The sequence below is a fragment of the Dicentrarchus labrax genome, unplaced genomic scaffold (genome assembly GCF_905237075.1).
Source record: "Dicentrarchus labrax unplaced genomic scaffold, dlabrax2021, whole genome shotgun sequence".
NCBI classification, from domain to species: domain Eukaryota; kingdom Metazoa; phylum Chordata; class Actinopteri; family Moronidae; genus Dicentrarchus; species Dicentrarchus labrax.
In genome coordinates, this window is record NW_026136708.1 from 13,536,948 (window position 1) to 13,558,037 (window position 21,090).

Below are 21,090 nucleotides of genomic sequence, written 5' to 3' on the forward strand. Positions count from 1 at the left end.
AGAAAGTTTCCATCCATGACATTCATGATTTAACATTCTCACCAGCCTTGCTCTAGACTCACCCCCATTGGCTCATATCTTTACACATAACAAGGTGCTAAATGCATCAGCACAATATTCAGAAAGCTGTGTCCTCCTTTGCTGTGTTACCAACTGAGCAAAGTAATATACAGCAGGGGTTCAAAGAGCTCCAGGTTTAGTCTTTGTCAACTGGTTTGTGCCCCAGTTTGTTTAAAATGTCCTGCTATAGACGACCTGATCTTAAGGTCCTGTCTCAAGGAGCATTCCTGTGTCAAAATGTAGTTTTTAAGACCTGCTTTAATCCAGTTTAATTCAGGTGCATATTCCTAAATTAAAGTGGCCAAACAGAAAATCTGAGCCAGGTAGTATTTTAAGAAAGAAAACTGGACATATTGCTCAGAGGGGTGAGGAACATCTTGAATTTCTCTCGGGATAAATAAAGTATCTATCTGTCTATCTATCTATCTATCTATCTATCTATCTATCTATCTATCTATCTATCTATCTATCTATCTATCTATCTATCTATCTATCTATGGATACCTGTAGTTTTAAGATAAGAATTTGTGGAAATTATGGGCTTGTTTTTATAAGCCCATATGAAACTATGACATGATACAGAATTATTATTATTATTTATTAACATATTATTCAGAACTTAAAGACAACAGTGACCCAGTAATAAATAACGTAAGTCATCTCCCCTTGTTTATTGTCTGTATTCTCACTACAGCGAATTGTCCCGTGTCTTCATAATGGTAACACTGAGCTTTTATTTTGAAATCACTCATCCGGGTCCCTGCAGGCCAAGCAAGCTCGCGCTGACTCGGACCGTAGCTCAGTGACGTCGCGACACGTCAAGCTAGACATAAGAAACATGAAGACGAGACCGGAAGTGTATCGAGTTTCTCTTCAGAACAAAAGCGTAACTTTGTGGGTTTTTTTTTTTTTTAAGGAGCATAATATTTATTTATTTATATACGCCAGAATATTTCCTGTTAGTAGAGTGTTTACTCACGGGCCACTTCATTAATGTATTTAAAATCTAATGAGGCAGTTGAATTACATTTATCTTCATTTATCTTTATATATTGCCTAAATAAGAGTAAGTAGTTCAACATTTTGACGGATGTGTGATGTTTGGACACACTGATATCTAAAACACTCTTACCTGAATAAAGAAGATGTAAGAACTACTCTGAAATACAATGCTGGCTCATAATCACAATATTTTGTTTTTTAAAAAGCATTATTTTTATAAATTTCGCTGCTACGGGGCCCCAGAGCAAAAATATTTTGCAAGGCTCCTGCACTCTTAATTTCTCTCCCCATTTCTGTGCAATGCAAACAGAATACTATCTGGCCCCTGAATTAACCTGAAACTCAACTAAATAAGGAATATGAAATGTATTTGTCAGTCTCTTGTATATTGAGACAGACAGATATTCAGATCGTGACCTTGAGCTTTAATTTAATGTCACTACAGTCATGTCCACATGGGCCAGATTAACCCACTAGAGAGCCCTGGGGGAGGGGGGGGATGACAAGTGGGGACCCACCAACCCTCTACCTGTGGTTATTGGATTTAACACAAATTTATGAAGGAACATGTGGATTCAAACACACGACCCCTCGACACGACAGGTAAAAGTACACCACCCAGATGCATCTTCTGATTAATGATGGTGGGGCATTTGAGGCCTCAAAGTGTAGGGACCCATGAAATACAGCCTCCACTTCCCTTAATGGAGGAAGATATGAATACCCGTGAAAACATTCTGATAGTTTCGGGGTGAGGAGGGGTAAAATTGCCACTCTATGTAGTTGAAGCGCACTTGGCCGATAGGTGTTTTAATTTGAAGGAACTTACCGGAAGTCGCGCTTCTAACCCTGAGTGACTTGACACTGGCGGTAGGAATGGCGGCTAAGATTACTAACGCTAGAGGAAGGAGCCCAAAGACCATGAAACTTTACTTCTAGCGGCCCCGCAGAGGAATTTGTCTCTACCGAAACGCAGTCACAGCATCCCACAACGGATTAAAGGGAGAAGAAGTGCTATTACGTGAGATTTTCGCGTTAGAAGTCCAGGCTGAGGAGGTGGACGCACTTTGCGACTCGCTAGTTAACGTTAGCTCAACGTTAGCTCAACGTTAGCTCAACGTTAGCTCAACGTTAGAGCCCACTGACTCTGACTCAAGGTAGCGGTTAGCTTACTAGCCAGCTGTTGGCTACTTCGGCTTGGCTGGCCCAACAAGTTAACTCAAGTGATTAACTGCAATGAAAGCGGTCCTCGTTTGAATTAGTTTGAATGGTGATCAGCTGTCTTTGTCGACAGATAGTGTTAGGGTGTTTTTTTTTGTTTGTTTTTGTTTACAGAGAGCGGGATCGGACGACAACAAGTCGACACGGCGCGGTGTGAACATTATTACCGCTAACCTCATCGGTAGCTCGCTAGCTAGCTGAGTTGGGATCCTGAAGTCTCGCCCATTTTTTGGATCCTGCCCCAGCCATTGGCTCAGGGCTAATCTACAGCCCACTAGTCTGGTTTTCAGGTCCGATTGGTGCTACAATGGAAAGCCTAACGCTGACTGATATCGAGCAGAAATATTACTCGGATTTGTTCGTTTACTGCGACACGGACAACACCAAGAAAGTGGCGTCCAATGGGAGAGTTCTTGACCTTTTCCGGGCGGCCCAGCTACCCAGCGAAGTTGTCCTGCAGGTAAGCTAGCGTTAGCCAGTGCCAGCTTGTGTGTGTGTGTGGGTTTTTTTTGAAAGTGTTATCACCAGACTGTGGGAGCTGGCCCACGAAACGTCGCGCCGTCAGTGGGTATTTTACACACTCGTCCGGCTGTCAGTGCTGACCTGTCGTCCACTAACGCTATGGTTAGCCTTGGTGGTTAGCAAAGCTGCGCAGCAAAAGAGACACACCTTCTTCTGGCTAATGTTAGCCTTAGCCAAAAAGAGAGTGGGCAGCCAGGTCACATACTTAGCTGAAGATTTGGGCTCAGATTAACATCTCATGCGTGTGACACACTCGTGTGTGTCTGCTCTCCAAGTGTCTTTTTTTGTTGTTGTTGTTTTTGTTTTTGTGGACATGTGTCCGAACAGCGCCTGATAACGTTGTAGCAAATGATGTCCCCATCAGTCCTCTGCCTTTAGATCCCTGCCCACTGTTTCCTGTCTCCTCACTCCATTACAGTCTGTTATTGTTCTGCACTGGGTTGAGCTGACGTGGTGGAAATACAGACCCAGTGTAAGACCCAGTGTCCCAGTGTCCACCTGTCAGTGTGATTTCTATAGTTGTAGTTGTCACCAAACCAAAACTGCCTCAAAACACACGACTGAGGTAGGGACACTGGTATCCAGCTTTTACACAGACCTTGTAAATATGTATTAACCCACAGATACATCTGTCAGATTATAGTAATTATGTTATGGTCACATTGATCCCATCCCGACTGTCCCCGTCTGTTGACTGTGTGTTACGTGTAGCCACTGTAACTGCTGCAGCCCGTTGTAGTGACTCCAGCGGTCTCTCAGCAGGCCAATATTTGCAGTTTGTGAGTCAGAATCCTTTTCAAGGTCAACAAGGGGAGCTGTGTGGTGGAAGAATTAGGCAGTGTTGTAATCCCCTACTATCAAAACGCACACCATGGGACACATACAGCTACAGTGTTGTGTTGTAACAGGCGGAGGAGAAGTGACTGGTGCTTTGTATCTACACATACTCAAAATAAAGTCCTTTGTCAGCCAGAAAGGGATCAGTCAGCTGTGGCGGGCTGTCGGTGTTGTGGCTCTCTCTCAGTGCTGAAAGACTCACACTTGGTGGAGCCAACCTAATGTTGTGAAGTTTAACTCCTCGGGTGTTAAATGTCCACAGGTTTTTCTGCTGTCCGCGTATTAAACACGTCACAGCGCCGCTCATTGTACGCTCTCACCCTGAATTGCAGTATCTCCCGTGATTCTGTGCACATTTTAAACATTTTGTGGTTTTCTGTTGTGCTACCCAATCTGACATTTTGGGCAAAGCCTGCTGAGCATGACGTCAAGTACAACAAAATATGTGATAATCAGGCTTAGTATCCGTGAGGCCCCACTGAACATCTGCCAATGAACAGAGTTTGTTGCTTGTGCCACTTTTGTGACTTAAAGCAGATAAACTGCATTAAGTCAGTAATCAAGTGTTTACAGCATTGCTTGTGTCCACCTCTTGTTAAAGCAAGAGTGTTTTACTCTTCCATGTTAAATTGTGTTTGTTTTGTTGTGAATTATCCGAGGAAAGACTTCTCTTTTTCTCTCAGTAATGGTTATTATCAGAGTTTTTTACGTACAATGTTGTTAACTGTTCCTCCTTGTTCCTGTGTGTGGGTTCAGATCACAGAGCTATGTGGAGCCACTCGGCTGGGTCACTTCGGGCGGAGCCAGTTCTACATCGCTCTGAAGCTCATTGCCATTGCCCAGTCCGGTCTGCCCCTAAGGGTGGAGAGCCTCAACTCGGGTGAGTCCACCGTTCAGATGCCCCCCTCACTCTCTCACTCACTGAAGAAAGATTCCCACACAGTCAGTAAGATTTTAAAAAGCATACCAGGCTCTCGAACAGTGGACGTTTCTGTTAAACTCAAGGCCCTTTTCTGTATCCAGGGTGATCAAAGTCTTTTTTATTTTAGAAGTCATAGCTTAATGAATTGGAGGAGGTCAGGGGACAAGAAGCAAGGGTTAGTATAGAAGACTTTTAGTTTAAAATGCGGAAGAATGGAGCCTGTGTTACCTAACTGTGCAAATGATGGGCTTAACATTAAAAAAAATACTTGAAATGCTTTTGCATTCTGTGTGTCCGATGCTTAAAGTGTGCAGTCGGTGGACACATCGTAAGTCATTGAAAATACATAATCACAGTTCATCAGTTGGTAGAGAGAGTCGGCCATTAATCGTAGAGTTGGCAGTTCGATCCCCGCCTCCTTCTGTCCACACGTCACATGATTGTCCTTGAGCAGGACACTGAACCACAACTCGCTCATTGTGTGTGTGTGTGTGTGTGTGTGTGTGTGTGTGTGTGAGAGAGAAAGATACTGGTCCCTTTGGACAAAAATGTAATGTTATCAGAAAAGATTAGATACATGTTATTCCTGCCATTATGCTTATGACAATAAGAGCTGTTGCTACTGGCTTTCTATTTATCTTGACTAAAATAGAGTTTGTAGTCGAAGGTCCTGAGGGTTTAACTTCAAAATTGCATTTTTCTGTTTGTCTTTGGTGTGACTACTCTTAAAAGAAAAAACAGAAGGGAAGATGTCTCAGTTAACCACTGCATGAAGTTACTTGCTTGGCCTGAAATATTGCAACATTAAGTTGCTGAAATGATTTCATAATTAGATTTAAAAAAAACAAAACAAAACACAAGGAAGCACAGAGGTTACTTCCTCATAGCAAAATGGACATGCTGTACAAAGTGATGCTTATTTTATTTGGGGATGTTTGAACCTTTCTCTCTCAAAGATAAAGTCGTGTCAGAAGTAGATACAGTGAGTTCATAATGTCCGTTAACTCTGTGCTATCAGAAAGCCTCACATCGGTCGGTGCTGAGAGAGAATAGAAAGTTGTTTCCTAAACCATTTCAGGAGCTAAAGCTTTTTTAATGTAAATCTGCCAACTACACTCCCACTTAATTTTTTCTTATTATGACAATCCAGTACGACACGCACCTCATTTGTTTCCGTTCTCTTCTCAGTGAGCTTTTAATCAGTGTGGTAAAGAGATAAGACTGTCAGGGAACAGCTCTCGTTGATGCACATTGTGTTTTCTGAGTTCACGTTGTTGATTGATATCCTTGTGGTTGTATGACCAATTAATATCTTCTTTTTAATATTTGCGCATCAATAATTTCAGTATGTTTTATATGCTTAACGGCTTACGTTTCTGTTGTATGTGTGTTTGTTTTATTGTTGTATTTTTGCTTCTATTGTTAATTTTGTGTAAAGATTTTGTGGCATTGGTTTTGAGAAGTTCTATAAAAACTAGAGTAAACTAAAGTTTTTTTAGTGCTGCAGCGTTGGAAGTTAAAAGCAGTAAAAAAAAAAAACAATGTTTGACAGAAAAAGTAAAACATTTAGTTGGAAATCCTGTGGCAAACTAATAGTATGTACTTCTTTCAATTTTCACTGTTTTGTTGTGACATTCAACATCATACAAATCCACTGTAGAGGAAACAAACACGCCATTTACTCCAGCAACAGTATCTTCAGCAGAACAGCAGTCATGTTTACTTCAAGTTCCTGCTCCTTCTCTCTGCATTATGGGAAATGTAGGGAGTCAGTGAAGCACAAGCACACGAGGCAGAATAAGGGAAAGTGGCTACACCAAAAAAAAGTAAACTTGTGAGCAAAAAAAAAAAAAACCTCATGAAATCCACTTAACAGCACAGATCACATCTGACCATTTTGGGGGAGTGATTTCGGTCTTCAAGCTTAGTGCATAAAAGCACCGGAAAATCAATATGAAACAAATCTGTCCTCTAATCCTGTGAATGGATTCCTGTCTCACCAGTCAAAGACCTGCCACTGCCCAGGTTCGTGGTGGGGAAGAATGAGGCAGAGGCGAGGCACGCGGCACTGTACCAGGACACAGACAGTCAGGGGTTGTACCCAGCCTCTGCCACTGCAGTAATACCCAGGCCACCGGGCAGGGGTCTCCAGAACAAGAAAGGTCCCCCATCATCAACCGCACTTCCTGTCCACGAGGTCATCCAGCCCCTGGCACCCAGTATAGAGCCACAGGTTAGTGAATTACACTTTTTAATGTTTTATATCAACATGTTTCTTTGCATTTTTTCTTATAACTAACCATCCTTTGTTATAAAAAATACTTAACAGGTGAAGGTACCAGTTCAGACTTGTTGAGGTCTAAAGACAAACATGCTGCATTTTCCCACAATTAGTCCTACCATTATCTATCTTTTGGGGAACATCATACACACGTTTTATTTCCTCCTGCAGTCGGACCCAGCAGTTACGAGAGATATGCTCCTGGAATACTGATGTGTTTCCTGTGTTTTTTCCTGTGCATGTTTGAGTACTTCAAGCTCAAATTACTCTCTGTAGTTATCTGCCGCTGAGCTTTCCTCACTGAAACCAGCAGCACGTTGCCCGTCGGTTACGAGGAGCTCTTCCTCGGCTCATATCTGTTTGCATCAATCTGTTGTGAAATGTTCATTCGCTGGTTGCTTGAACATGCCATATCTGCGATGAGCAGATAAAAAGCTTTGAAGTATTGTTTATTGGCCCGTACTTGTGGCATGTTTTGAGATGGAAATCTCAGTGTTTCAGATGGGATCTCAACGTTAACACCCATAACACGTGAAACCGTAATATGCCTGGTGATTCACTGTCATTAAATCTGCAGTTGTTTTCATGCTTACTGAACGTCGATTGTATTTATATGTGTTGCCAGCCCGAACCAACGTCCCCGGTGGTCTCCCCTCACCAGTCTCCCCCCACCTCCCCTCACTCGTGGAGGAAACACAAGCGGCAGCACAGCGGAGGAAACGCAGACAGACAGCCGGTTGTGGCTGCAACCGGAGCTGTGTGGACGCAGTTCAGAGAACCACAAGCAGGTAACATCCACTGACTCACTGCTGCTCAATAGTAGTTTCTTAATAACGCTAATGCCAATGGTTACACGGTATTGATTTAGTATAGTGGAGCTGCAGTGATTAGTTGATAAATGGATTGGGTGTTCATTCAATCGTTTGGAGACATTTCCTAAGTAGAAATGCCAAATTTTTCTGGTGTCAGTTTCTCCAGTGGCTCAGATTTCTCAGTTTTATACCGCTGCAAACAGATTATTTATGGGTTTTGGACTGTTGGTCAGACAAAACAAGACATCTGGACATTTTTCACTATTTAGTTAATCGAGAAAATAATCAGCAGATTCAATGTTATGTAAAAACAATAGTTTCAGCCCTAAGTCAATAGAAAGAGGCCACGAGGGGAATCAGATACCTTATTTTGGAAGCTATAGCAAAGAAGCGTCAGGGTTTCACTCTTTGTGGTGATGATAACAACAACCATCATAGATGTGACGCACTCGGCAGAAAAAACTGAAACTAGACTTTTGCCCGAAAGAGTCAGCGAGGGGCATGTTGTTGTGTTTTTGTTACTTCCTGGTGTTTGCAGCCTGTACATAGATGATGTTTGCTGAGAATGGCAGTTAAGGCTGTTAGTCATTACAGGAACAAAGAAGACGTCACATGATCTGTGCTGTGCTTTCATCAGCACAAAATGTGGTGGAAATATTACAAAAAAGAAAAGACGTGAAGCTGCAACGATTAATTTAGTCGATTGGATTTCAGCTTCTCAAACGTCACGATTTACTACTTTCTTTGTCGTATGTTATGGTAAAATTCCAATGTTGGACTAGTTGCAGCCCTTATCCTTTCCTAATAACACTTGCAGTATGTTTATTTGTGCGTCATGGGATGTCATTGTGTGCGTTACTCTCCTCCTCCTTCCAGGTCCAGTGCCAGGTGAGGGAATGTGGCCGTCCCACTCGCCTCCCCCTCCAGGTCAGGAAAGTTGGGTCAGTTTCACAGCAGACACCCCGCCATCCAGCGCACTCCCAGCAATGCATCCCTCGTCAGTCCAGGTAGGGCCGTGTCATGCTTCTGTCAGCGTGTCAGTACTAAAGCTGGTCAGACTGATTTCCCCTGATAAATTACAGTTACGTTTTGTGCAACTCACTTGTTGATGCAGCAACGTAGCTTTAAACCCTTCAGCAAATCCTTTTTTTAAAAAATCTTTCTAGCCCTTTTAAGCATCTGTCTTTCCCTAATCCACATACATAGACTTTAACTACAGTCTAATAACACCATAAGCTAATCACACAGCTGAAATAGGGGCGAGACAAAGAGATAACAAAAGTAAGCTTACATATTGTTGAGGCATATATATATATACACCCTCAGGACACACAAGTGACCTACAGGAGATAATGAGAATGACTAAGCACAATATTGTGACAGGCTGTGTGAATAATGGTGGTAAACATCATCCATCCTTTTAATCTGATGAAAAGGCACCATTGGACATTGCAAACATTAAACATGAGATATACAAACCACAGTGGTGCCTCAAACGTGTCACAAAGGAAAAAACTGCAAAGGCCTCAAGACCCAGTGCCTAATTTTAGACAGGCATCACGCTGAGTTTTACTTTCTTTTACAATCTTATTCAGTTTGTCAAATTGTGTTTGAGATCTGATGATGCTTCTGTTCCACTAGAGCAAAGTCCTAGAATAATGTGACCTTTTTATATAAATGCCACACTTTGAATTTGTAACAAGCGTAGACAATCCATTCAAAGCTGTGGCTAGAAGGACTCATACAGTACATATAGCCCCTGATGAAACTTCCCTTACACAGTTAGGTTTATTCTAACCTGCTCTACTTAATTATCTACATAATTGTATGTATTTCTGTTAACCAGTGCTACTTTTTCCTGAATCTGTAAACGTCCCATGTGGTTTCCCATAGGAAAGCACAACGATACGAACTGTGGCCTCAGCAGCAACAACCAATGAGATCCAGCGACAGTCCAGCGGCTACGATGATCCATGGAAGATCACGGATGAGCAGAGACAGTATTATATTAACCAGTTCAAAACCATCCAGCCAGACCTCACCGGCTTCATACCTGGTAGGGAAATGCAGACACGCACACACACGCAAAACAATACTTTAAAAAGTGTATTGTTTTAATCTTCTGTGCTCTGTTTTTGTGTTTCAGGTTCAGCCGCGAAAGAGTTCTTCACCAAATCAAAACTACCGATTTTAGAGTTGTCACATATTTGGTGAGTCGTCACATTTCTGCCAATGTGGGCGTTTGAACCACCAGTGCAACTCATACTTTTTGACCATCATTTTTTTTTTTGCATGGTAGGTTAGGACAGGTTGACAGGAAACATTTTCATGCATTGGGCAGTAATGAATCAATCAATAATTTTAATTATTCTTAATTATATAGTCATGTAGTGTTACTGATCTAGTCTGTGTTCTTTCTTATCAAGTGGCACTTATTTTGATATTGTGATAAGAAGTTGAGAAAATCAGCATTTCTTTATTGATGAAAAGCAAAAAAATTTGGCTTTTACTTACAATAGAAATAGCTTTAAATGATTAATTGGAAAAACTGGATTGGAACCCCACTCTACCAACTTGTCATTGTTTTAAAGGGCAATAAAATGTTAGTTACTGCACATCAAAATCCATTTGGGAACTGCTGTTACAAGTCTTACAGGTTCCTTTAATCGTTGGAGCGAGCCTTAATTCTGGTTGTCACAACTTGTTTTGAGCAGGACTCGTCTCTACTAGTATCACTAACTGTGTGAACTTCACTGTATTTATCACTAAATGTTGTATTCAGCTCTTGATAACTGGGTCTTTGTGTGTAAATGAGCCATCTGCTACATACTGATGCCCATCCGTGTACCTGCAGCACCATCTCAACTAGCAACAGCAGACACCTTTTTTTAAGATGTGGGTGACGATAAAGTCAGATTGAAAGGAAGCTGATCCGTTTGAAAAAGCTCTGCGCTGTCATTGTGACGCGTTTTGGCAGGACGACAAACTCACTAATGTCTAACTGTGTGTGTTTGAAGGGAACTGTCAGACTTTGATAAAGACGGAGCGCTGACCCTGGATGAGTTCTGCGCCGCCTTCCACCTGGTCGTGGCCAGGAAGAATGGCTACGACCTGCCCGAGAAACTGCCCGAGAGCCTGATGCCAAAGCTGATTGACCTGGATGACTCAGCAGGTACACAACCCCTCTCTCTCTCTCTCTCTCTCTCTCTCTCTCTCTCTCTCTCTCTCTCTCTCCTTTGCTTTGCTTTGGATATTATGGTATTTTAACACAGTACATTAGGCAGAACTATTAGACGTTTCATGTTACATGCAAATAATTTTAGCCATGGATTGCCAAGTTTAGAGTGCATGTTCTTTCTGAGTTTCTGTTGTTCATTTTAATATTATATCCTCTGAAGAGCAGATTGTACTTTTTGCACTTTGTTGTATTCATGAACTGCTTCCAGAAAGTTTTTTTTTTTCTTTCTGTGCCTATTATTATTTGCCTATCTACCCCTGGTGTTTAACTGTAGTGCAAACCCTATGCAGAGCAAAGTCAAGCAGTGTGTGTAAACAATCCATGTAATCTAAATGTGTAAATGCTTATATTTCTGAGACAGAAACAACACTGGCCACCTTAAGCTACTGGTCATACCAGACCAATTTAAGCTTTCACTGTAAAACTACGGGGTCACTTAAACTGAGCAAGAATGTGTTTTATTGTATAATTTCAAATTTTATATTTAATTTCTTCTTTTAAAAGTTACATAGTCTCATTTTAAAAACCTGTACCAGATGTTTGGTCAGTTATATTGTTTCCCCCATAACTAAAACCATAAAACAATATTTTATGCAAATTTTTGAAGAAAGACTCCTACAGACAAATGGAAATTAGATTTTTCTGATTATTTATTGTATTTTGACCCCTGATATTTGTGTGTTTGGTTGTTGCTAAGGAACCTGGCTAACCTGTGTCTAATCTTTCGTATTCAGAGGTCTCGGAGTCGACTGCTGACGTTGGATACTCGGGCTCCCCGGTCGAGGTCACCCCTAACAAATCTCCCTCCATGCCTTCACTCAACCAGGCCTGGCCAGAGATGAACCAGAGCAACGAGGTTCCAACATGCACACAACACACATGATTACTCATTGTATTTTCACACCCACTGTAAGCTCCACGTTTGTTTGCTTTTGCTGTGTTTTGCATTTGTTTCATCATAATTAATTGCTCAGGGTTAATTAGATGACCTTCCTTTTTTTTTCTCTTTATCATCATCATGATTTGATTTGCATTTCATCCTTTTTCATTATCCAACATAATTACTGATAATTCAGCACCTCTTCTCTCACTTCCTGGACTGTGGTGGTATCCTGCTGTTCTGTATGAAAGTCAGCGATGTCTGTTTTTGTTTCCACGCCCGCCGATGATGTCGCATCAGCACGTCGTCCGCCGATGACTGATGATGTCGCATCTCGGTAGAGGCTCGGGCTGATGATGTAAATGTGTGATGTCACTGCACTGGCTGACTGACATGTTTTTTCTCACTGTCTGTCTGTCTCCTGCAGCAGTGGGAGACGTTTAGCGAGCGCTCCTCCAGCTCACAAACTCTGACCCAATTTGACTCTAACATTGCACCAGCTGACCCTGTAAGTCAATCACTTAGTATGCATGGTTTCACCATTAATGGACAGACATTAACCCTCTTTGAATCTCTCTGCCTTCTCTCTGTCTCTCTCTCTCTCTCTCTCTCTCTCTCTCTCTCTCTCTCTCTCTCTCTCTCTCTGTGTCTCTCTCTCTCTCTCTCTCTCTCTCTCTCTCTCTCTCTCTCTCTCTCTCTCTCTCTCTCTCTCTCTCTTCATGTCTCCAGCTCTGTGCATGATGTTCTTTCAAAGTGCAGTCTGCTGCATCAGCAGTGGTCAGTGTGTGTTGTGATTTGGCTGGCTTAGCTTCTATTGGACATCACCTTTTTTCTACAGTGACATCCACCAATCACTAGTGCATTTGCAGATTGTGACAGATACAATTTTCCATATATGGTCAATGCTGTAAGTACTTAAAAAACAAATGTGTGGTGCTTTCTCATTTACTGTTGAACTGTCGTTTGTGAATTCCTTTTTTGTCCCTCAGGCAGAATATCTTTTCCTCACAGGAATAATTGGCTCATGAATTGCTCTGCAAAATTAACCTGGCGAAAAGTGCAGTATTGACTACCACAAATTGCCTTATTGCAGGAGTGTGCATCTTTTTTAGATTGTTTTTAGCTGCTCTGAGATTCTGGGCAGAAATCCCAGCAGAACCTGAAAAATGTTCTTTTTTTCCCTCTCCATTTGGAATGGCAAATCAATGAGCTGCTTTTAATGAAATATCACAGGTACATATAGAATTAGGCAGGGATGGAAGACATATTCAGGTCCTTATTACTAAAGTAGAAGTAGCTGTACTGCATTACAAATAAAAGTCTTGAAAATGTGAATAAAAGTACATATTATTAGCATAATATACTTATTTACAGTATCAAAAATGAGAGATTTCATAATGCAGAACAATGACTCCTGTGAGTGTTATATATTTCATCATTGGATTATCATCACTCATGCATTAGTATGAGTAAGCATTTTACTGTTGTGGTTGGTCGAAGCGGACATAATTTAAACTATTCTATGCACTGGGTTGGGTAGTTCTACTAAAGCTGTCAAATAGTTGAAGTGGAGAACAAGTACAATCTTCTTTATTGTAGTGAATAAAAGTATAAATAGGTCTTGCTGTTAAAAGACTTGTGTATCACAGCGCCGTTCCAATTAGAATATTCAGAAAAAGTACTTTCAGACATATTTGTTGGTATTATAAATGTCTTCTTTTGAAGTAATCCCGGTTGAGAATTGAAAAAATGGAAAAACACATCAGAAAACTTTTGAATAAACTTGTAACCCAACGTGCGGCTGAAGCAACCATGAAGCCGAGTCTTCACTTGGTTTACATTTGATACACAAAGCAGAACTGTCATGTATCAAACCAAGTGTTGATGCAGTGTTGTGGTCTACGATCGTATCTCCTTCTGTGAAAATTGCCTCTCTCCCTTCATAAATCGGTCTGTCTCACCTCCTGTTCCTGTATCTATCCTTCAGGACACGGCCATCGTCCACCCAGTCCCCATCCGGATGACGCCCAGTAAGATCCACATGCAGGAGATGGAGCTGAAGAGAACTGGCAGCGGTGAGACAACCTCAGCTTTTCCTTTGCTTATTGACTGTTTTTATGGATAGCACTGTGAGCTTTAAATCACTTATGAATGTGAGTTAAAGCTAATATGAAAAAAAAAAAAAAAAGCACTGTGAGGCGTACCAGCACATTTTGGAAATGTATAAAAATCTGATTTGAGTGGCAAGAGCATGTTTAATGGGCCAGAACTTTGTGTCCCTTGCTGAGTTTGTGATGTGGGAGAAGTAATGAGAGGCTGCCATTTGTTATGAGTAAACAGAAACAAATGTGGTTAAACATAATCAGTCTGGATTTTTTTTAAATTTATAAACATGCAGTGGAAATGTTTTGTGGTCAGGCTCCTGAAGCTGCTACTGAAGATTTTTTTTGACAACCCTGTATAGCTGACTGCAGTAGACTCGACACTTTTATCGTCTCTGTTTCTCCAACCTTTAGACCACAACCATCCTACCAGTCCGCTGCTGGCTAAACCTCCCGAACTGTCTGAAGAAGCCAAATTGCCCACCTCCATGAAGTTTGTAGCCGCCAACACTGTAGGTGAGTAAAGGATCGCCTGCTGCGTCAAGGAGTCCACGCTTACAGGAGTACTCAACCGATTTAGCATCACACTCCTAAAACATCGTCTGACTCACGATGGACAGTTTAAAAAAAACGTTTAAACTCAGTATAGCAGAGCCAGAAATATCGTCTTCTTCTTCCTTGTCAAAACCTGGTGCCTATTTTACCCACAATGCAAGTCAGCCCGCTAACAGTTTTGTCTGAGGTTCGTGTGTGTTATGCATCTCCTTCTGAAGCCACAAATGGCTTTATACAACTTTAACATATGCAGCAGTATTCAGACTTTGATGCGTGAAATCTGGAGCTCCCTTTTAAATAAGGCTTTGTTGTATAATGTATAAGACCATATACAATAGACATATATTACATTTTTGGGATTATTGGTGAGTAGGTTGATCTAATGTTTATGGGCTTTTTTCCTGCCATGAAGGTGATGGTTACAGCAGTTCAGACTCCTTCACCTCAGACCAGGAGCCGATCACAAGACAAAGGTTGGTGGCTATATTTTGTTTTTTAATGTTTGTGTTGTTTTCTTTTGTCGGACATGCACTGTGGACATGTTTTTACCAGGCAATCACTACATGTTATATTTTATCCACTTTCTCACTCACTGTTGCATCACTAGTATCAGTTGGTGTCCCAGAGTGGTTTGGTGACCATTTACAGATATGAGGGGGACATCTGGGGACATCTGTTTATCTGTATCTTTGACCTTCTTTCTTCCTCTGCTCTGATAATTTACCACTATCCATAACTCATAGAAATATAAATGTTTGTGTTCAGGTCTCAGTCGGGTACGTCTCCAGAGGCCCTGAAGGTGGTAGCCCCCCCTCCACCTCCGCCCCGCCCCCACCCCTCTCATTCTCGCTCCTCATCTCTCGACATGAACCGCACCTTCGCTGCCACATCTGCACCCGGACAACCACAACCCTCTACTATAGCTTTCCCGCCTGCTGTGCCTCCTCGACCGCTGCCCACACAGGTAAGACAGATGAGGTCTAACTGCATCACACCATCACAAATCTTGCATCAAGTGTGATCTTGATCATGAATGAAGGCCTTCACTCCTCTCTTCCCTCTCCTACCTTCTCTCTAGACATCAGTGCCACTCACCGGGCATCGTGGAGAGGCCGAGGTCGCACCCGGTGGCGGAGCGGTGCTCACCACCACCTCCCCCCAACAGATTCCTCAGCAGCCCAATTTTGCTGACTTCAGTCAGTTTCAGGCCTTCGCTGCATCTGAACAGCCTTCCAGCCTGCCAGAGGTCGATATACACAGTGAGCCTGGACAGGTAGGTTGTTACCTGGAGTGTGTCTCGATTTCTAAGTAGTTGTTCATGATAAACAATGTATAACAAATATAACAAATCATTTCCACAAACTCGCTTTTTAGAATTTATTTTTAGTATCACATTTTAAATGTTGTTTTCGTTGCGGTCACAATCTGTTGTGCACTGGACCAAATATTTACTCAGATAAGTGTGTAATTACGTTTCAATTATGTTTCCTCTCACTAGAGCCATAATTCTGTAGTTGATACCCAGTTTGACCTGCATGTTTTTGAGCATGGATATTGTGTGTCTACAGGCGGAGAAGTCGTCAGAGGGAGCCGGCCCTTTAAGAACAGTCAAGAGTGATGGCCAAGCAGATGAGAGATCTTCAGCGACTGTCAACTCTGTAAGTCAACATCTTCTATAAACTGAATACATAATCAAATACGTCAAACAATTCAGGACCCAACTGAACACGGTCTGAAAAATGAATGGAAGGTGCATTTCATGTCTTGTCTTGTCATTGGTAATTCATGACTGTGAATACATTTTGAAAATATTAATATTTTTATTAATCTTATAGAAGCTCCTGATCACATAAAGATTGTTTTGCCTGTAAATGATATAAAAAGTTTAAAATGCTGATCAGTTTCCCAAAACCCAATGTGTCGAACGGCTTGTTTTGTCCAACTAATTGTCCAAAATCCATCAAGATTAAATATAGTATTTATAGTATAGTAGTATATTTATCAAAAAAAGATTCTGATTTGAAAGAGAGACTAATCGATTCATCAACTTATCGTTTCGGCTCTAAATACATTTGCTAATTATTAACTTTTAACTTTAACGACATAAAGACAGGTGAGACCTCCTTTGATTTTTTTATTTTTTTTTATTGCCTCTGAAATTATTTTGGATTTCCCATCAGGCCAAGGGTTCGTCCGGTCCGCTCGCTCCTCCGCCAAAACCTGTGCGCCGAAGGTTGAAGTCCGAAGATGAGCTTCGACCGGAGGACGAGCAACACGGTCCGCAGAAATCAAACGTCATAGCTGCCGTCCTGGCCACTCAGCCCTCCATCCCCAGGTAGGAGACACGGTTGTTTGGCTAATAAGACTTTTACAACCAATTAATAATTTATTTCGTTATTTCGGTATGGATCACGTTTTAGTGAAAAGTGTGTATTTGTGTGTTTTCAGGTCAGTAGGAAAAGACAAAAAGGCGATTCAAGCTTCAATCAGAAGAAACAAGGAGACGAACACAGTGTTGGCACGACTCAACAGTGAACTGCAGCAGCAGCTGAAGGTATTTAGGATGTGCACGTAAATGCATCACATTTCTGCATTAAAATGTAAAAAAAAAAACTAGACCATGTTATATATTTTGTTGAGTTGTGCACTTACAGGTGAAACAACATATCATGCATTTAAATGTTCTCATTCCTTAAAAAAAAAAAAGAAAAAGTCACTCATAACTTTCGTCATTTTCCAGGACCTGCTTGAAGAGAGGATATCCCTGGAAGTCCAGCTGGAGCAGCTCAGACCTTTCTCCCACCTTTAACCAACGTGAAGAGGAAACCTCAACTGTAGTTCATCTGAAGCAACGCTCGCTGTGACTCCCCCTCCATCGCTCCCTCCCTCCTTCCTCCCACCATCTTGGCTTTCCCTGGAGGCTCCGACCTGCTTCAGGGTGCTCCGTTAAAACTCTTACGCTCAATCACACACACTTACTGTTCATAAACCGGAAGGACCTGAGAGCGCAGTCTTACCAAGAGGAGGAGGCAACAGGAGTGTGGTGGGGGAACTGGCACTTTTCAATTTTTCTCTAAAGAGAGGTGAACGTGAGGACGACGGCAGACTGAGAAACGGTTCGGAGTGGCAAACAAAGCACTCCCACTGCGAGTGTGGTCTGAAGACAAACTGCTGGTGTCCGATACTCTCTGAATGACTGAAGGAGAAAGGCGGAGTGTGTTTGTTGTGTGTTTGACTGTATTTTTGCTCCTGTTTAGTGACTTTCTTGAGGCTAGCACCAATATGTTTATTTTCTCTTGGGGTACAGACTCAAGCCACACCAAATTTCTATTTAAAATCAGGCAACTTTTAAGTAAATTTAAACAGTTCAGTATTTGGGGGAAATATACGCTTCTTCGCTCTCTTTAAGCGTAAGATGGGAAGATCTATATCAATCTCGTGTGTGTTTATTGCAGAGATGGAGTCTGACTCTAGCTTAGCTTAGCATAAAGACTGGAAGCAGAGAGCCTGGCTCTGTCCAAAGTTCAAAACTACACCTACCTGCTCCTCTAAAATTCACAAATTAACGTGTTGTCTCTGGTTTGTTTAATCCTTACAAAAACAGAAAATAAAAACAACTATTTGTGGTTTTAGTGGGAGTTGTTTTTCCCAAAATGTCGAACTATTCCTTTAATTGTGTCACTTATTGGCACATCTCCTTTTATACTGCTGTGAATACCTACTTAGAATTGGACAGCAATTGTGGAAAATGGGACACTAAAAGCATTTCTGCTTTATATGTCATCAAAGACGGTCCGTCTACTGAACATTTTACCTTTAGTGTGTCCCCATTTTCACAACATTTTGATGAAATTCGGTCACAGAGATATTACAGGCTTTGAAAATACGAGAACATCTACACCAGGAATCTACATCTGCCAGTAAACGAGGAACGTAAAAAGTGCCATTTTTTTTGACTGGAGTCTGGTGTGGTTGGTCTGTCCATAAAACATATACTGGCCTACTTCTGGACAGGACGTTGTATGTGTGTTTGTGTGAGGCCTTTAATGGCTAAATCATCATGGTGAAGGCTTTTTTTTTTTTTTTTTACTCAGCCAACCTCCCTCTTCTTACTGCCCCTTGAAGTCTATGTGTGTGTGTGTGTGTGTGTGTGTTTGTGTGTGTGCGTGTGTGGTTGATGGCATGCTGCAGTGAATGAATGAATGTGCTTTGTCTCCCCCCCTCATGTTACAGTGTTTGGAGATTGATGTGACTGAATGGTTTAACTTTATGCCAAATGACTGAACTGTCACTCTGCCCTCTCACCTCTACTTGGGCTGTGTTTTAAAAAAAAAAAGAAAATGCAACCTTGATTCCTTTCTCACAGGTTTCTCTTGATTTTTTCCAAACATAGCTGTGCATCAACATTTCAGCTTTCTTTTAAACCTCTTATCCTTGGTTGCTGCAGTTATTTACAGTCTTTAACTTCACCTGGATGCGAAATGTTGAGTCAAAACAGACATTCACTTGAAGGGTTTGAAGATATTCCAGCTGCTTGACTGCAGGAGGCGGCATTCATGAAGAAGTGTGTTGCTGATCAGGGAGAGAAGTGTTCCTGTGATTTTCCGGTCAGCAAACACACGTGCACATCCGATCTGACGGTGCAGATAAGAGTTAATATTGATTAAGAATTCAGCTGTTTTCCAATCGGGCAGTCGGCACTATGCAAGTACGGGCGATACATCTTCACAGACCAACTATGCTTAGCTGTTTGTACTATGATAGTAGCAACTGTGTGAGCAGTTTTTTGTATCTTAGATCTTCCAATACACCATCTACTGTATGTTTGTGATTCATTTTGCCTTTTTCTTTTTGGTACTGACGAGCAGTCCGCTCCCCCCCCCGCTCCCGACTGCAGAGGGAGTAAACTCCAGATCAGTGTTTTATTAGGGCACTTCCACCCTAAATCTGCAAGATACGACCCTTGGTGGTTGTAGATGAAGCTTAACAGGACTACAGACGGAGACCAGTCAACAGAACGGGAGACCTGAATGACCCAACTGCACTTTGAACTTAAACCCACCCCTATCCCACCTCCTTATTTCTTTTGTATTTTTTATTTGTTACGTCCCTCTTTGCTTTCTTTTAACCTGCATGATGTTGTATTTAAAAAAAAAAAAAAGAAAGAAGTTGCTTTAAGAAGAAAAATAATGAACCACTCGAGTTTTATTTTTTTCCGTACAACCTGGAAACTGTAAGGTTTTTGTGCCAGTACCCTAAAATATCCTGTCTTGTTTGTTTGTTTGTTTTTAATTTTTTTATAAATGTTTTGTCCCTGGAGCTTCCTGTGTGTTTGCGAAGAATCTTCTTCTTAAGCCTTACTCCCCAACTGGCGTTCAGGTTTCCATGGTGGCTGACTGACCTCTCCTCCTTGTTGTATCACGGCTCGCCTTCTTTTTTCTGCTGTTGAGGATGATGATGTACTTGGTGTGTGTGTGTGTGTGTGCGCGTGGGTGGGTGGGTGGGTGGGTGTGTGCGTGTGTAAGTGTGTTATATTGTTTCCAGACCTGGAACTAATACCATTTAAAACCCTATTAAAAACCTTCATGTGGGATTGATTTATGTTTGCTAGCACAATAGCTCCCCTCCAACCCTAAACCCAAAAGGCAATCCAGGCAGGCAGAAGCAATTAGTCGTTAACATTAAAGTCTTTGATGGGATTTTGAATGCTATTTGCTCCCAGATCTGCGTTGTATATTGTATATGATACACACTTTTGGACTCATATGTAAATTTGCATTAATTGCTGACTAACAGCGAAAGAATATTCTATTTAATTCCTTCTCTCTTGGCTGTGGGATCCTAGATGTTTAACTGCATGGATGTACTGTATCTCTGCAGAGTCAACTAGCAGCTGTGTGATTTTTACACAAAAATAAAAATGGCACAATATTTTAAACACTGCTCTCTTTACTGACTTCTTTATTGTTTGTTAAAGACCCTGAAAATATGCTCTTGGTTCTGGTCCTGCATGAGCACACAACGCTCTCCATACAACAGTTTCGGATCTTTAAAGGCAGTAACCAAGAACTCTCATGTTTTTGTTGACTCTGGCGACCCCTGTGGACAAAAGCAGTAGTGTTTCCACCACCTCGTTTCATTGATTTCGACGGGTATTCAATTGAATCAGCAAAGATGGAAGACATGTTTTATGAGTTGCAAGCATTATTTACAAAACTAAAGAATGAAAAATGTAGAAGTCAGAAATGTAATGGTAAAGGAAAGAGAGGGGATCTCCAGTGGTGAGTTTTATGATGAACCACGCAGGGTGCATCAGGCTGATGACTCCTGATGTCCTGACCAGGATCCTGTAAAACAAAAGAAAAACCAGGAGCCAAAAAGAGAAGACCTAGTGAAGGGATCGTCACAGCAGCTTTACTGTGACATGATGAAGAACACCGACACCAGACGGGGAGATTGGGGCCATGTTCTCCAGTTGGTCGAATAGATCTTGTGCCTTCTTTGCAGCAACATTACTGTTTGGAGCATTGTTGTCTACTGTCCCGTCATCAGGATTAGCTCTACAGGCCAGTTTTAAAAAATCCATAAAAGGGCGTCTACTCCTCCTGCCTCTTTAAAAAGTTCAGAATCTGTTCATATGTACATTTTTCTCATTTCT

The 21,090-nt window shown here is 41.6% G+C and overlaps 1 protein-coding gene across 2 annotated transcripts; it reads left to right on the forward strand.

Annotated features, from left to right (window-relative positions):
* The first annotated feature begins 1,911 nt into the window (after nucleotides 1–1,911).
* On the forward strand, nucleotides 1,912–20,370 carry reps1 (RALBP1 associated Eps domain containing 1). Of its 2 annotated transcripts, XM_051408651.1 has the most exons (19): nucleotides 1,912–2,743; nucleotides 4,399–4,522; nucleotides 6,568–6,797; nucleotides 7,471–7,633; nucleotides 8,534–8,664; nucleotides 9,551–9,713; nucleotides 9,804–9,867; nucleotides 10,675–10,829; nucleotides 11,630–11,751; nucleotides 12,203–12,283; nucleotides 13,763–13,850; nucleotides 14,292–14,393; nucleotides 14,845–14,905; nucleotides 15,198–15,396; nucleotides 15,511–15,705; nucleotides 16,001–16,090; nucleotides 16,613–16,767; nucleotides 16,881–16,986; nucleotides 17,173–20,370. In XM_051408651.1, the coding sequence occupies exons 1-19, from the start codon at nucleotides 2,591–2,593 to the stop codon at nucleotides 17,239–17,241; spliced, it is 2,451 nt and encodes an 816-aa protein (XP_051264611.1). In that variant the 5' UTR covers nucleotides 1,912–2,590; the 3' UTR covers nucleotides 17,242–20,370. The 2 variants fall into 2 exon arrangements, with proteins under 2 accessions (XP_051264611.1, XP_051264612.1); XM_051408652.1 differs by lacking the exon at nucleotides 12,203–12,283.
* The last annotated feature ends 720 nt before the right edge of the window (nucleotides 20,371–21,090 follow it).

Excerpts from the sequence above, each read along its gene's own strand:
- reps1 (XM_051408651.1), top strand. The coding sequence starts at position 2,591 with ATGGAAAGCCTAACGCTGACTGATATCGAGCAGAAATATTACTCGGAT. Across the intron at positions 7,634-8,533 it reads GTTCAGAGAACCACAAGCAG|GTCCAGTGCCAGGTGAGGGA; the intron begins GTAACATCCACT and ends TCCTCCTTCCAG. Across the intron at positions 13,851-14,291 it reads GCTGAAGAGAACTGGCAGCG|ACCACAACCATCCTACCAGT; the intron begins GTGAGACAACCT and ends TCCAACCTTTAG.